General features: G+C 34.3%; 1 protein-coding gene across 1 annotated transcript in view; it reads right to left on the bottom strand.

Annotated features, from left to right (window-relative positions):
* The window catches only part of lrp1ba (low density lipoprotein receptor-related protein 1Ba), a gene marked incomplete at its 5' end in the record, with an annotated part of 414,271 nt that overhangs the window by 174,878 nt on the left and 226,929 nt on the right, over positions 1–12,464 (bottom strand). Inside the window, 4 exons of the mRNA XM_079807766.1 lie at positions 82–216; positions 5,178–5,309; positions 5,432–5,557; positions 9,809–9,949. Of these exons, the coding sequence (XP_079663892.1) occupies positions 82–216; positions 5,178–5,309; positions 5,432–5,557; positions 9,809–9,949 (534 nt within the window). The remainder of the gene's footprint in view (positions 1–81; positions 217–5,177; positions 5,310–5,431; positions 5,558–9,808; positions 9,950–12,464) is intronic.

Raw genomic sequence — 12,464 nt, 5'->3', positions numbered from 1 at the left:
CAACAGAGAAACAATAAGCCCGACAACATCAAGGCTACTTGGAAAAGCTTAGAAATGCTAAAGGAAGAGAAACGAACGCACCTGCAATCCAGTCCACTGCAAGTCCTTCGACGCGTCCCAGACCGCTTGTGACGATGTCCTCTCTCCAGGTCTGATCTCGACTGGATCTAGAGATTCTGTTGGAGCCCATGTCTGTCCAGTACAATGTGTCATTTCCTAAAAAAAACATAATTCAAATGTTTAGCTAGTTTGCATAGACTAGTTATAATGGTATGTGACCCTGGAGCACAAAACCAGTCATAATAAGTCTCACGGGTATATTTGAGGCAATAGCCAACAATACATTGTATGGGTCAAATTTATCGATTTTTAATAGTTGGGATATTAAATAAAGATCATGTTCCATGAAGATATTTGGTACATTTCCTACCTGTAAATATATAAAAAATGGATTATTATTCGCAATATGCGTTGCCAAGTACTTTATTTGGACAACTTTAAAGGCGATTTTCTCAATATTTTAGACTTGTTTTGCACGCTCAGATTCCAGATTTCCAAATATTGTCCTATCCTAACAAACCCACACATCAATGGAAATAATTATTTATTCAGCTTTCAGATGATGTATACATCTCAATTTCAAAAAAACTGACCCTTATGCCTGGTTTTGTGGTCCAGGGTCACATATAACTACCTTATCATGGGGACAAAGAGCATATGTATTTAGTGATATGTTGGCGTTCCATATTGGAATATCGACTATTGGTCGTATTGTATACTTAACCTCTTAACCCTTTTTGAGAATAGTCATGAAAATGCACCATCCAAACTTAAAGAGCTGTAATTCAAGAATGCTTTGGAATATAGACCTAAGTTTAGTCTTGTTTTAAAGAAGACACTCGGAAGATTATTGCTGAAGTGAAAGCATTTCAAAATATGAAAGTATGAAACTTAGTGTAGATGAAAAATACTGTACTAAATATTTTCTATTTTATATAAAATATATATATTTTACAAAAAAAAATTTACTCGAACTATAGTATTACTATAGTACTATATAGCCTATTATAGTAACACAAATTCCTATAAAATCAAAGCCATATGTCTAACCAAGTTGTGTTCCAAATTTGAAGTTGATATCACAAAAATTGAAGTCCCCATGAGATTTTGTTTAGGCGCTATACCAAAAATAGCCACCGGGTGTCACGCATTCCATTGATTGTTTATTTTTATACATTTTCCTGTAAATTTCTGTCCAAATATCACTTCCATCACAAAACAGTCACCAAATATGGAACCTTGAGACCTTGCCGACGATGTGTTTTGTCAAGATTAGAAAAGATTTTGAAATCTTTTGAAATCTTATAAAGTAGTTAAAATTCATTTTGTAATATGAAACATGACACCGCCCACTAGGGGGAGGAGCCCGGTAGAAGAATTTAGAGTACTATTTCCATGGTAACGCAACGTCTGATTTCAAAACGGTTTTCACAGGATGAATTTTGAGTTTGTAAGCTTTCATAAAATATATGATACAAAAAAAGCAGATCAAAAAAAGAGCACCAGGTGTCCCGCCAGCCGGACGGTGACAGTTAATTTTGCGTGCTAATTTCCCTTATTTTACGTTTTGCTTTCCTTTGCTGTCATCTTCTCACTAATATACAGTTGCAAGACAAAGTATGTGAACCACTTGCAGAATCTGTGAAAATGTGAATAATTTGAACAATGAAAGAGATCATACAAAATGCATTATTTTTTTATTTAGTGCTGTCCTGAATAGGATATTTTACAAAAAAAAAAGTTTTACATATAGTCCACAAGACGAAAAAAAAAGAAACAAAACAACCTGAATTTATTAAAATGACCCGTTCAAAAGTTTATGAACCATTAATTCTCAATACTGTGTGTTGTTCCCTGGATGACCCACGGCTGTTTTTGTGTTTTGTGATGGTTGTTCATGAGTCCCTTGTTTGTTTTCCAGCATCTTTTGCATGTTTGAACCCTCTCCAGCAGTGACTGTATGATTTTGAGATCCACCTTTTCACACTGAGGACGATTGAGGGACTCAAACATAACTATTAAAAAAGGTTGAAACATTCACTGATGCTCCAGAAGGAAACACGACGCATTAAGAGCCGGGGGGTGAAAACTTTTGAACAAGATGAAGATGTCCAATATTTTCTTATTATGTTTAAATATCAATTATTTTCATTTAGTATCTCCCTTCAGAAGCAACAGAAGATACTTTCATGTTTCCTGAAAGACAAATTAAGCACAATTTACCTTGATCTTCAAATTCAATAAGTTAATTCAAATACTTAATGCGTCGTGTTTCCTTCTGGCGCTTCAGTGAATGTTTGAACCTTTTTTAATAGTTGTGTTTGAGTCCCGCAATCATCCTCAGTGTGAAAAGATGGATCTCAAAATCATAAAGTCCCTGCTGGAGAGGGTTCAAATATGCAAAAGATGCTGGAAAACTGAAGAATTTGGAGGACCTTGAGGATTTTTCTGAAGAACATTGGGCAGTTGAACTGCTCAGGGCAAACAAGAGACTCATGAACAACCATCTCAAAACACAAAACAGCCGTGGGTCATCCAGGGGTTATTTTAATAAATTTTGAATTTTTTTTGTCTTGTGGACTATATGTAAAAAAATTATGTAAAATATCTTAATTAGGACAGCACTAAATAAAAAATAACATGCATTTTGTATGATCTCTTTCATTTAGTTAAAATTATTCCCATTTTCACAGATTCTGCAAGCGGTTCACATACTTTTTCTTGCAACTATATTTTATTTTCTGTTTTCATTTTAGTTACTTGTTTGTAATTTTCTTGTGTGCTTTTGTCATTTTATTAGTAATTGTTTTTTAAACATGTCTATTATTTCAGCTTTAGTTTTAGTTCTTTTAGAACATCAAATTAAACGTGTTGCTTTGTCAGCTACCCAAGTTTTTTATGGTTTACCATTGATGTCTTCTAAATAAAAATTGCAAGCAACAATTACTTGTGAGAAATGGTTTATTAATTTTTGCCTTTTACATCACAGCGGCTTAGGACTGTGCACATTCTTGTGTTGATGGCCAATTTGTAGAGCTGCATATGAATTTCAATCTTTACCTACGAAAATAGGTCCGAAATGCCTTTGCCATTTTGATCTCATTCAAACTCGTCTCTTCTCCAAAACAATAGAACCAAAAAATCCAAAAAAGTATTCATGATTGTCCTGGCTCCCATGGTCTGTCCACTTCAAAACGCTTTTATGAAAATTGCTTTGACTTGGCTACACGACTTTATCCGGAGCTTTGTGCATCACCAGCTCCTCGCCCACTCAAAATGTAACATTATACTGTCTCCCTTTTGACGAAAACGCCAATGGAAGCCCATTCACATCGTTATGAGACATCGCCTCATCTGTCCAGCTAATCTGTTTCGATTATCTTCCATCTGTCATAACAGCATATCTCCATTCTTCACCTCATCTGACAATGGAAAAAAATGATATAGACATGCAATGCGATGCCAATATTTGCTCTATCATGCAAATGGGAAGCTGCGAACTGTCTGTCGCTGATGCAAAGAGTGGCATTTCTGTCTCAGTGCGGAGACAGCTGTCCAATTACTGCACTAGATAAATCTGCCCGAATTACTGCAGATTCCCTGCAAATAAATGTTTTCCCCATGTCAAGGGTGATATATTGTTGTACACGTGGCATGGCAATGCCTAATTGCTTTGGTTTCGAACTACAATTCAAAGGTTTAGGAAAATAACAATAACAGCTAATTTTAGAATCAAAAACAATTATACAAAATTATGGCCAGTAGTACTGGAGCGATCATCATTTTAAATATGTGTCATTGGTTCATTGAATGTAAAAACTTTTTAATGAGGAAAACAATATAAAGTACATCTGTGTATATTGTGTGTGTTTTTGGACGGTAATGTTTTTAAAGAAGTCTCTTCTGCTCACCAAGGCTGCATTTATTTGATCAAAAATGCAGCAAAAACAGTAATATTGTGAAATATTTTTTACAATTTAAATTAACTTTTTTTCTATTTGAATATATTTTAATTAAAATGCTATTTATTTCTGAATTTTCAGTATCATTACTACAGTCTTCAGTGTCACATGATTCTTCAGAAATCATTCTAATATGCCGATTTTTTTTTATTTTTTTTTTATATATAATAAAATAAATGCAGGCTTGGTGAGTAGAAGAGACTTCTTCAAAAACATTTGAAAAATCTTACCGTTTAAAAACTTTTGACCGGTAGTGTATATATATTTAGAAACGCATTTTAAAAGCAATTATTAACCATTACAGTGGTTATGCTATATGTAAACCACCAATGTTTTTTTTTTTTTTTTCGGTAATTGAAATACAGCTGACACAAAAAAAATATGAATATTAGATGAGTAACAACATAATGATTTTAATGTAAACAAATTTCATATTGAAATACTAAAATTTGTAAAACTAAAACAGAAACAAAAATAAAGACAAAACCACAAAACAAAATTACTAAAAATAAAATGAATGAAAAAAATACAATGATAATGATAAAACATAATTCAAAATATGATACAATATATATATTAAAATACATTTCCTTTGTGATTTAATAATCCATGTAATTGAAATAAATAAATAAATAAATAAATAAATAAATAAATAAATAAATAAATAAATAAATAAATAAATAAATAAATAAATAAATAAATAAATAAATAAATAAATAAATAAATAAATAAATAAATAAATAAATATTAGATGAAAAGCTAAATAAAAATATTTGATGAAAAATGAAAAACAAATATTAGAATAAAAAATAAAAAAATGAAAATGCTGCCTTGGTGAATAACTGAAACAAACAGTTTTAATTGAAATACAAAAATACTAAAACTAATACTGAAATTAAAATGAAAACTAATTCAAAATATGAATAAATACTATATTAATATATAAATCATGTTACTGTATATGTCAGTAAAAGTATTAAAATATGTTTTTTCTTAGTGATTAAATCATTCATCCATTAATTCATATAAAAAATTATAAATATAAAAATGAATCCTTTTAACAATTATAAAAAACAATACATAATGATAATTTAATTAAAAAAAAAAATGTTCTCTTCTTTTAGAATCAAAGGAAAGAGATAAAAGTGCACTTACCGGCATGATAGTCCAGACCCACAGTGAACAGAGTGCCAGTCAGCGGCATCAAAACTTCAGAGTTATCGCTGGGATCGAGAGACAGTCCTCTTATACCTTCATTAACGGAGTACATCAGGAAAGACTGAAGACCTACCAAAGAGTCAAACGGGGGGGAAAAAAATCTAATGAACCCTGCTCTCAAAATAATGAAAACCTCTGAGATCCAAAGGTTAATTAGATACGTACGCTTAGGTCAGAACTAACGGTCGTACCTTCACAGGTGGACCGGTCCGGACGAAGGTTGTAGCCCGTAGTACAAGAACACGTCCGAGTGGATTCAGAGGTGGGCAGGCACAGCTGAGAACACCCGCCGTTGTTCGGTACGCAAGGATTGCGACCTACGAAGAGAGCGCACTCATCATTGGTGAAGGCCAACAGGTGTATCTAATGCAAATCTGTCAAAACCGTCAAGCTTGTGTACTTTCTTAACATCACAAACACAAAAACAGAGGGAAAAATGGTGGCGCTTTGACTTTGTTCCTCGGACACCTTGTCAGAAACACCCCAGTTAGCTCATTTGAAGTGGCGTAATGAGACGGGCCTTCGCTCCCATGAGGTCCGTGTCAGAGAGATAAATGAGGGAGCTAATTGGTATGAGGAGATTTGAGAAGGAAGCAAAAAGATTTACCTTAAAGAGCCTCTAATTGCCGTTTTTTTTTTTTTATCCTAATAGAGCGTTGAGAGGATCAAGCACTCCTCCGCTAATAGACCTGTCAGTGATATGAATGTCCCTCAGCATAATTCATAAAGAGCGAGGGGCTCTGACAATGTGTGGCTGTAGAAACATAACCGCTGTCCAAGTCATGTGCAAACTCACCTTGCAGAAATGGCAAGGATCTTTTTTTTTATTTTTATTGGCATTAATGAAAGTAAAGTCAGAGCTCTGGTGGTCATGGAAAGTCGGGAAATATCAAAGATTTTTTTGTGTTTTTCAGGCCTGGAAAATGTATACGGGTCAATGACAAATAATGTTTTTAAGATAAAAACTAATCATTTTAAGCAAGCCAATATGTGTTGATTCATATTGGTTTTACGGCTTTTAAGACCGCATTAATTCATTATTAAACAAGATTTCTGATTTTACCACCCAGAAAATGTCAGGTGGTGCGACCATATTTTCATTTAAAATAATATACATATAAAATAAACATATAAATCATTGTAGTGTCTAAAATGCATATCACATGGTAGATTCCCTTTCCATTTCTTTATTTCTTTTCTTTTAGTCCAATTCATATAAACTGACACTTTTCTATGTGTTCAAACAGCCAAGTTTTTATCGTATCTATCAGATAGACAGCAGTTTATTAAGGATCGATCCAGTACTGTCACTATCACTCATGGTGTACCTCAAGGTTCTGTATTTGGTCCTCTCTCATTTTCTAATTTATGCGCTAAAGTTATGAGTTAACTTTCATAGTTACGCTGATGTTATTCAAAATGTATTTCACGGTTACGCCCAACTACGCTTATCTTCCCGCTTCTGTTAACTCCTGCCTTCAGGAACTTAAAACCTGGATGACTGATAACTTCTTACAGCTTAATACTGATAAAACTTGATTTTGATTGGCCCTAAATCACAAAATTTGCCACGCGATGACATTTTCATTGATATTGATGGTGTCAAGATTAGACCTTCAAAAACTGTATGCAATCTGGGAGTATTGGGAGCTTGACTCCACGTTATCTTTCGACTCACATATTGGTCAGACAGTTAAATCATGCTTTTTCCACTTGCGAAATATTGTTCGTGTCCGCCGCTCCCTTAAATTTAACGATGCTGAAACTGTTATTCACGCTTTTATAACCTCCAGATTGGACTATTGTTACGCCTTATACAGCGGCTTACCCACTAAGGCTATACATCGCCTCCAAATGGTGCAAAACTCTGCTGCTCGAGCCCTAACATTTAATAAAAAATCTGTACACATCACTCCCATCCTCAACCAACTTCACTGGCTTCCTGTGGCCAGTCGCATCCAGTTTAAACTGTTAGTTTTGGTCTATAAAGCACCACAATATCTTGCTGAGTTATTCCAACCATATGTTCCTGCCTGGACCCTCAGATCCAGCAATGAAAACCTGCTTGTCGTACCCAAGTTTAAACCCTCTACTATGGGAGGAAGGGCTTTTAGTGTTATTGGCCCTAAATTATGGAATTAGCTGCCCTCGAATATCAACGCACCTACTCTCCAGACTTTTACGTCCCAACTTAAAACTCATCTATTTTCTCTTCACAGTAAATAATTATCTTTCTCTCACCTCCTCTGCCTTCAAGGGATCTTACACTTCCTCATGTTATGCTACATGACTAGTTACTGTTAATTGTTCTCTTTGATTCAATAACTTTGTTGTTGTTGTCTATCTGGAGTTATTTGTTGTTCACCAGCTTGTTTATTTGCTATAATGAACAGGCTGACTGTCTTTTTTGATTGTAAATTGATTTTACTCTTCTACTCCATTCTGAAGCGACCTTGGGTTCTTGAAAGGCGCTATAAAAAATAAACATATTATTATTATTATTATTATATTATTATTATTATTAGTGCTGGGAATCAATAAAAAAAACCAACTAATTAATCACATTTTCGCGTTATGAATCAGTGAGTCGAATCATGATTCGGATCGCGTGTCAAACTGCTGATATTTGGCGATCCAAACTGCTGATTTGACTCACTGATTCATGTTTTGAAATCGTCATCACTATATAAGTCGTTATTTAGGGTTTTTTTGCGCACAAAAACTATTCTCGTCACTCCATAAAGTTATTGTAGAACCACTGTAGTGAGATGGACTTTGTAACGACGTCTTTAGTACCTTTTAAGGGTCTTGAGAGAGTACCGTGCATTGTGCCAATGGAGGCCTTTCAGAGCCATCAGATTTCAACTAAAATATCTTCATTTGTGTTCCGAAGATGAACGGAGGTCTTACGGGTGTCGAACGACATGAGGGCAAGTAATTAATGACAGAATTTTCATTTTTGGGTGAACTAACCCTTTAAGTTCATTTAAGACGTTATTTAAGACTCCTAATATGAGAATACTCAAAATTCTCTGTGTTGTTGTTATTGTTTGTTCAAGGGCAAAAGAGAACTCGATGTGAGCAGGAGACTGATGTGATTCTGTCTTTGCGTCGAGTGTGTCAGTGTGAGTGTGTCAGTGTGTGTGTGTCCCTCGATTAGCTGACATGAGACGCAGCCACACAGACAGGACATACAGCGCGTTCTCTTGTGTCTTGTCGCACTTGGAAGCATTTACATGAATAGGAGCGTGATCATGTAACGCTAGGCAAAAAAGGATATAAAAACGGACGCTGCGTTATTTGCGTTAAATATTTTTAATGCATTAAGCTGAAAAAATTAATCGCCCGCGTTAACGCGTTAATTTGCCCAGCCCTAATTATTATTTTAATTATACACAGTACATATTATGTAAACACAAACTTTTACTTTGAATGCGATTATTCGCGATTAATCGTTTGACAGCCCTACAAATATTTAAATTAAAATGTAAAAATATCCAATAAAATTTGAATTAAAATATAATTAAATAAAAATAATTATAAATTAGGGGTGGGCCATAATCCTATATCACGATATAGTTATTTTTGTTTAATACATTTTGTATATCAACGTTTTTGATACCATTTTCAATATCACAAAAAATGTTGTAAAAAAAATATTTAAAGAAAAAACTTTAAAAAGTACAAAGAAACTAATTAGAAGCATATAGGAAAACAAACTACAATAGAACATAAATAAAATAGACCTACTACCTGAAAAACTAGAAATACTAAATACATGTATAAAGTAATTAAATATAAATAAACACTGCATTAAATATGTGAATTACATATACATTTATTCTTATTAAAGTTACAAAACTGATTCAGTCAAGATCAGTGAGAGATTTTCTCTCTTTTGTTGTTTGATTAACATTAATGACACAGACGACAGCAGGAATATTAGGCTGCTGTCACTTTAAGACCGACTGCATGGATCCAATATAAACGTGTGTTTACTTTCTCAACTGTTTTACGCTCAGTTAAGACTTAAATGACTTTGTTTACGAGGATACTTGCAAAAATGGTCATTCAATCCCAATTAGGCGGCAAAAAGAACTTAGTTCAGTACTCACACGCTCTTTGAGTATCGGCTTTATGTGCACACGTCACTCTTTCACTGCTCATTACACTTCAACATTACGTGGTTTAAAATCACTTCTTTTAAAATCGCAATGCTAAAAAATGTATGCAAATAATATGATTTTGTGACGGCCCATCACAGCAGCGTCATGTGAGCATTACTGTCTAAAATCTCAAGCTGTTGACAAATTTCTACCACTTAATTGTGACTAGTGGTATATTGCCCACCCCTATTATCCATACATAAAATACTAGAAACACGTTTAAAAAGTCAATGAAAGGAATTCAGTGATCAAAGGGTGTGGGAACCCTTGATATTGCTGGTTCTTGTTGCTGTTTTCTTTTTGCTTTAAAAGAAAAACACATTTGATCTTAATCGCTCTTGTGAAGTTGTTGAGTTTGGGTTTTATTTGAGACAAAACATTCTGAGATATTTTTCTTTTTACCTTTCTGGCTGTCTTTGTCATACACTTTGATGTGGACAACGCCAGTGGTCTTATTCCGAAGAACCGTCAGGTTTTTTCCGTCCCGCTTGTTAACGGTCCCCAGCTGAGCAAGAACATCGTCCGCCCACCATAACTTCCCACCTAGAGAGAAAAATATGCGTTTGAACATGATGGAAAAACACTAAAATATCTAGTTAACAAGCACATTAACTTTTTTTTTCCAACATCAAGATTTCAGGTTAAATTTTATATGAAAATAAAAGAAATTTCACCATTTTGTTTATATATAACAACAAATATTTCAGTATTTCTTATAATTCAAATTCTATTTAAAAGTTATGTGGGAAATTTTCTTCATTTTTAAAATACTAAAGATTAACATGACATTGGCTCAACCAATAGCATGAATTTGGGGCGGGACTATCTGTTGGTCAAACCAATGGAAGACGAAAGGAAACCTGTTTGAAAACAAACAAAACAAAATAATTTCTGAATGAATATATGTACTTTATTTTAACAATGTAAAATGATACAATTATATTTTATAGTATTACTATTTTATAATAAATTATTATTAAATTATTAATATTATTAGTAGTATGTATTATTTTAAAACTTATAATAATAATACATTTACAATATATGTATTCAAATAAAAATTATTTAAATAAATATTAGATACATAAGAATAATAGCCATTTTTGACCTGTCAGTTAACAAAGGGTAATATAAACATGCATTGTAATTATAAAAGAATTACAAAAGAAAAAGCCTACTTCTTAGGACCTACTTCTTGCCATTTTCTTTTGTGGGAAAAAGTAAGTACACCCCGATACCACCTAAAATTACAATCAAGTGCAAACTAGCAGAACATTGGTAAATAGGGCGCACTTTATTTAAAGCTCTGTAAACCTTTAGTCAAGAATATGGTTCCAAGATCGAAAAACAATCTAAACTAAATGTCGAAATTAGCTAAAAACTTTAAATATAAGGGTGCACTTACTTTTTCACAAAAGTCAATTGAATGTGCATAGCTATTTTTGTTTTTTGGCTAATTTTTAATTGTTAAATTATATGTAATTTAGTCATCAATACGGTTTAAATAAAGTCCAAATAATATGTTAAAAATAACTTTTAATGGGGTGCACTTACTTTTTCACAACACTAAAATGGCTAATTTGATACCTTTTGTATTATACTTCCTGCAAAAATAGCTATATTGTGATTTAAAGGACATAAAATCATGTCTTTTCATCCACTGACTCTGTCGACTTTCATTGTACAGTCACTTGTATCCCTCATTTTCATTCATCACATTAAATACTTCCCAAATAATGTCTAAAAGTTCTTCAAGTGGAAGACTGAATACCCATACTTATCCTCTCAGAGAGTGAACTGGGATGAAATTGAACTACTTTACCGATGTGTTTTTATCCATGCTGTATTTCTTTGCTGCGGACAGCACACTGCAAATCCACTAAGCCCTATAGCGTGTCAACTCAGCCTTTAAGAAATGGTACAACACAGAGGAAAACATCCAGGACTCACACACCGTCTGTGATTACACATCATAAAAAGGAATGCAAGTGTGCCGCAGTCTCCCAACATCCCTTTCCCCCGTGACCCGAACCTCTCACGACGAGCTACACATTTCCTTTGCCCGTATTACTCGCGAGGCGTGTCTTAGATTGAAGGAGGAGATGTCCCCTGGCTCCAAACCACACCAGCGTACCTCTGTTCAACCCACCCTCTCAGCACTTACGAATCCCATAGGTGCGAGCAGCCACATCTTAGTCCCCTGGCAGCCCTGAATGGATTACATACAGACGCCAAAAGCAAGCAGGACTATTCTTAGCGCTCGGCCTGAGTTGAAGCTATCAGCCGTTGGCAGACACAAGCCCAGGGAAAATGAATTACGGAGAACAGTCGGCACAGCGGAGGATCATTTAGATGCTCTATGGCGGAGAACGCATTCCTGAATGGAGTTAGGGTACATATTTAATTTGATGCAAATGAAACAAACGAGATTTTAGTTTTATTTGTAACATATTAGTGGATACAAATATTGCATTGGATTTCACAAATGTTAAAAGGTAAAATGTAATATAACTGAAAAGATTATACTTCTAGGGGCCAAATTTACTAACAGCTTGCGCCAGCGCAAACCCTCTTTTGCCGTAAAAAATTCAACATTCTGCGTTAGTTCAGGCAGGCCACGTGGTCAAGCTCTGCTATCAGCTGATTTGAAAAATTCCAACTCCGCCCCTATATCAGCTGATCCGATTCCAATGCACTCAATTGGCAACTCTCAAACAAGGCGCCTTACTTAAAGAGATGGTTCACCCAAAAATGACATTTTTATGTTTATCTGCTTACCCCCAGGGCATCCAAGATGTAGGTGTCTTTGTTTCTTCAGTAGAACACAAACGAAGATTTTTAACTCTAACTGCTGCAGTGTGATAGTCGTATAATGCATGTCAATGGGGATATTTTAGAGTATGAGAGCAATGAGAGTAAAAACACATAGACATACGAATCCTTATTAAACCATGCGGCTCGTGGTGACACATTGATGTCTTAAGACACGAAACGATCAGTTTCTGCGAGAAACCCAACAGTATTTATGTTATTTTTTTACCTCTTATCAGACGAATGT

The sequence above is a fragment of the Gobio gobio genome, assembly GCF_949357685.1.
Source record: "Gobio gobio genome assembly, chromosome: 24".
Classification (NCBI taxonomy): Eukaryota; Metazoa; Chordata; class Actinopteri; order Cypriniformes; family Gobionidae; genus Gobio; species Gobio gobio.
Note: the sequence above shows the minus strand (reverse complement) of the source record. Positions and strands in the feature narration are given on the sequence as shown.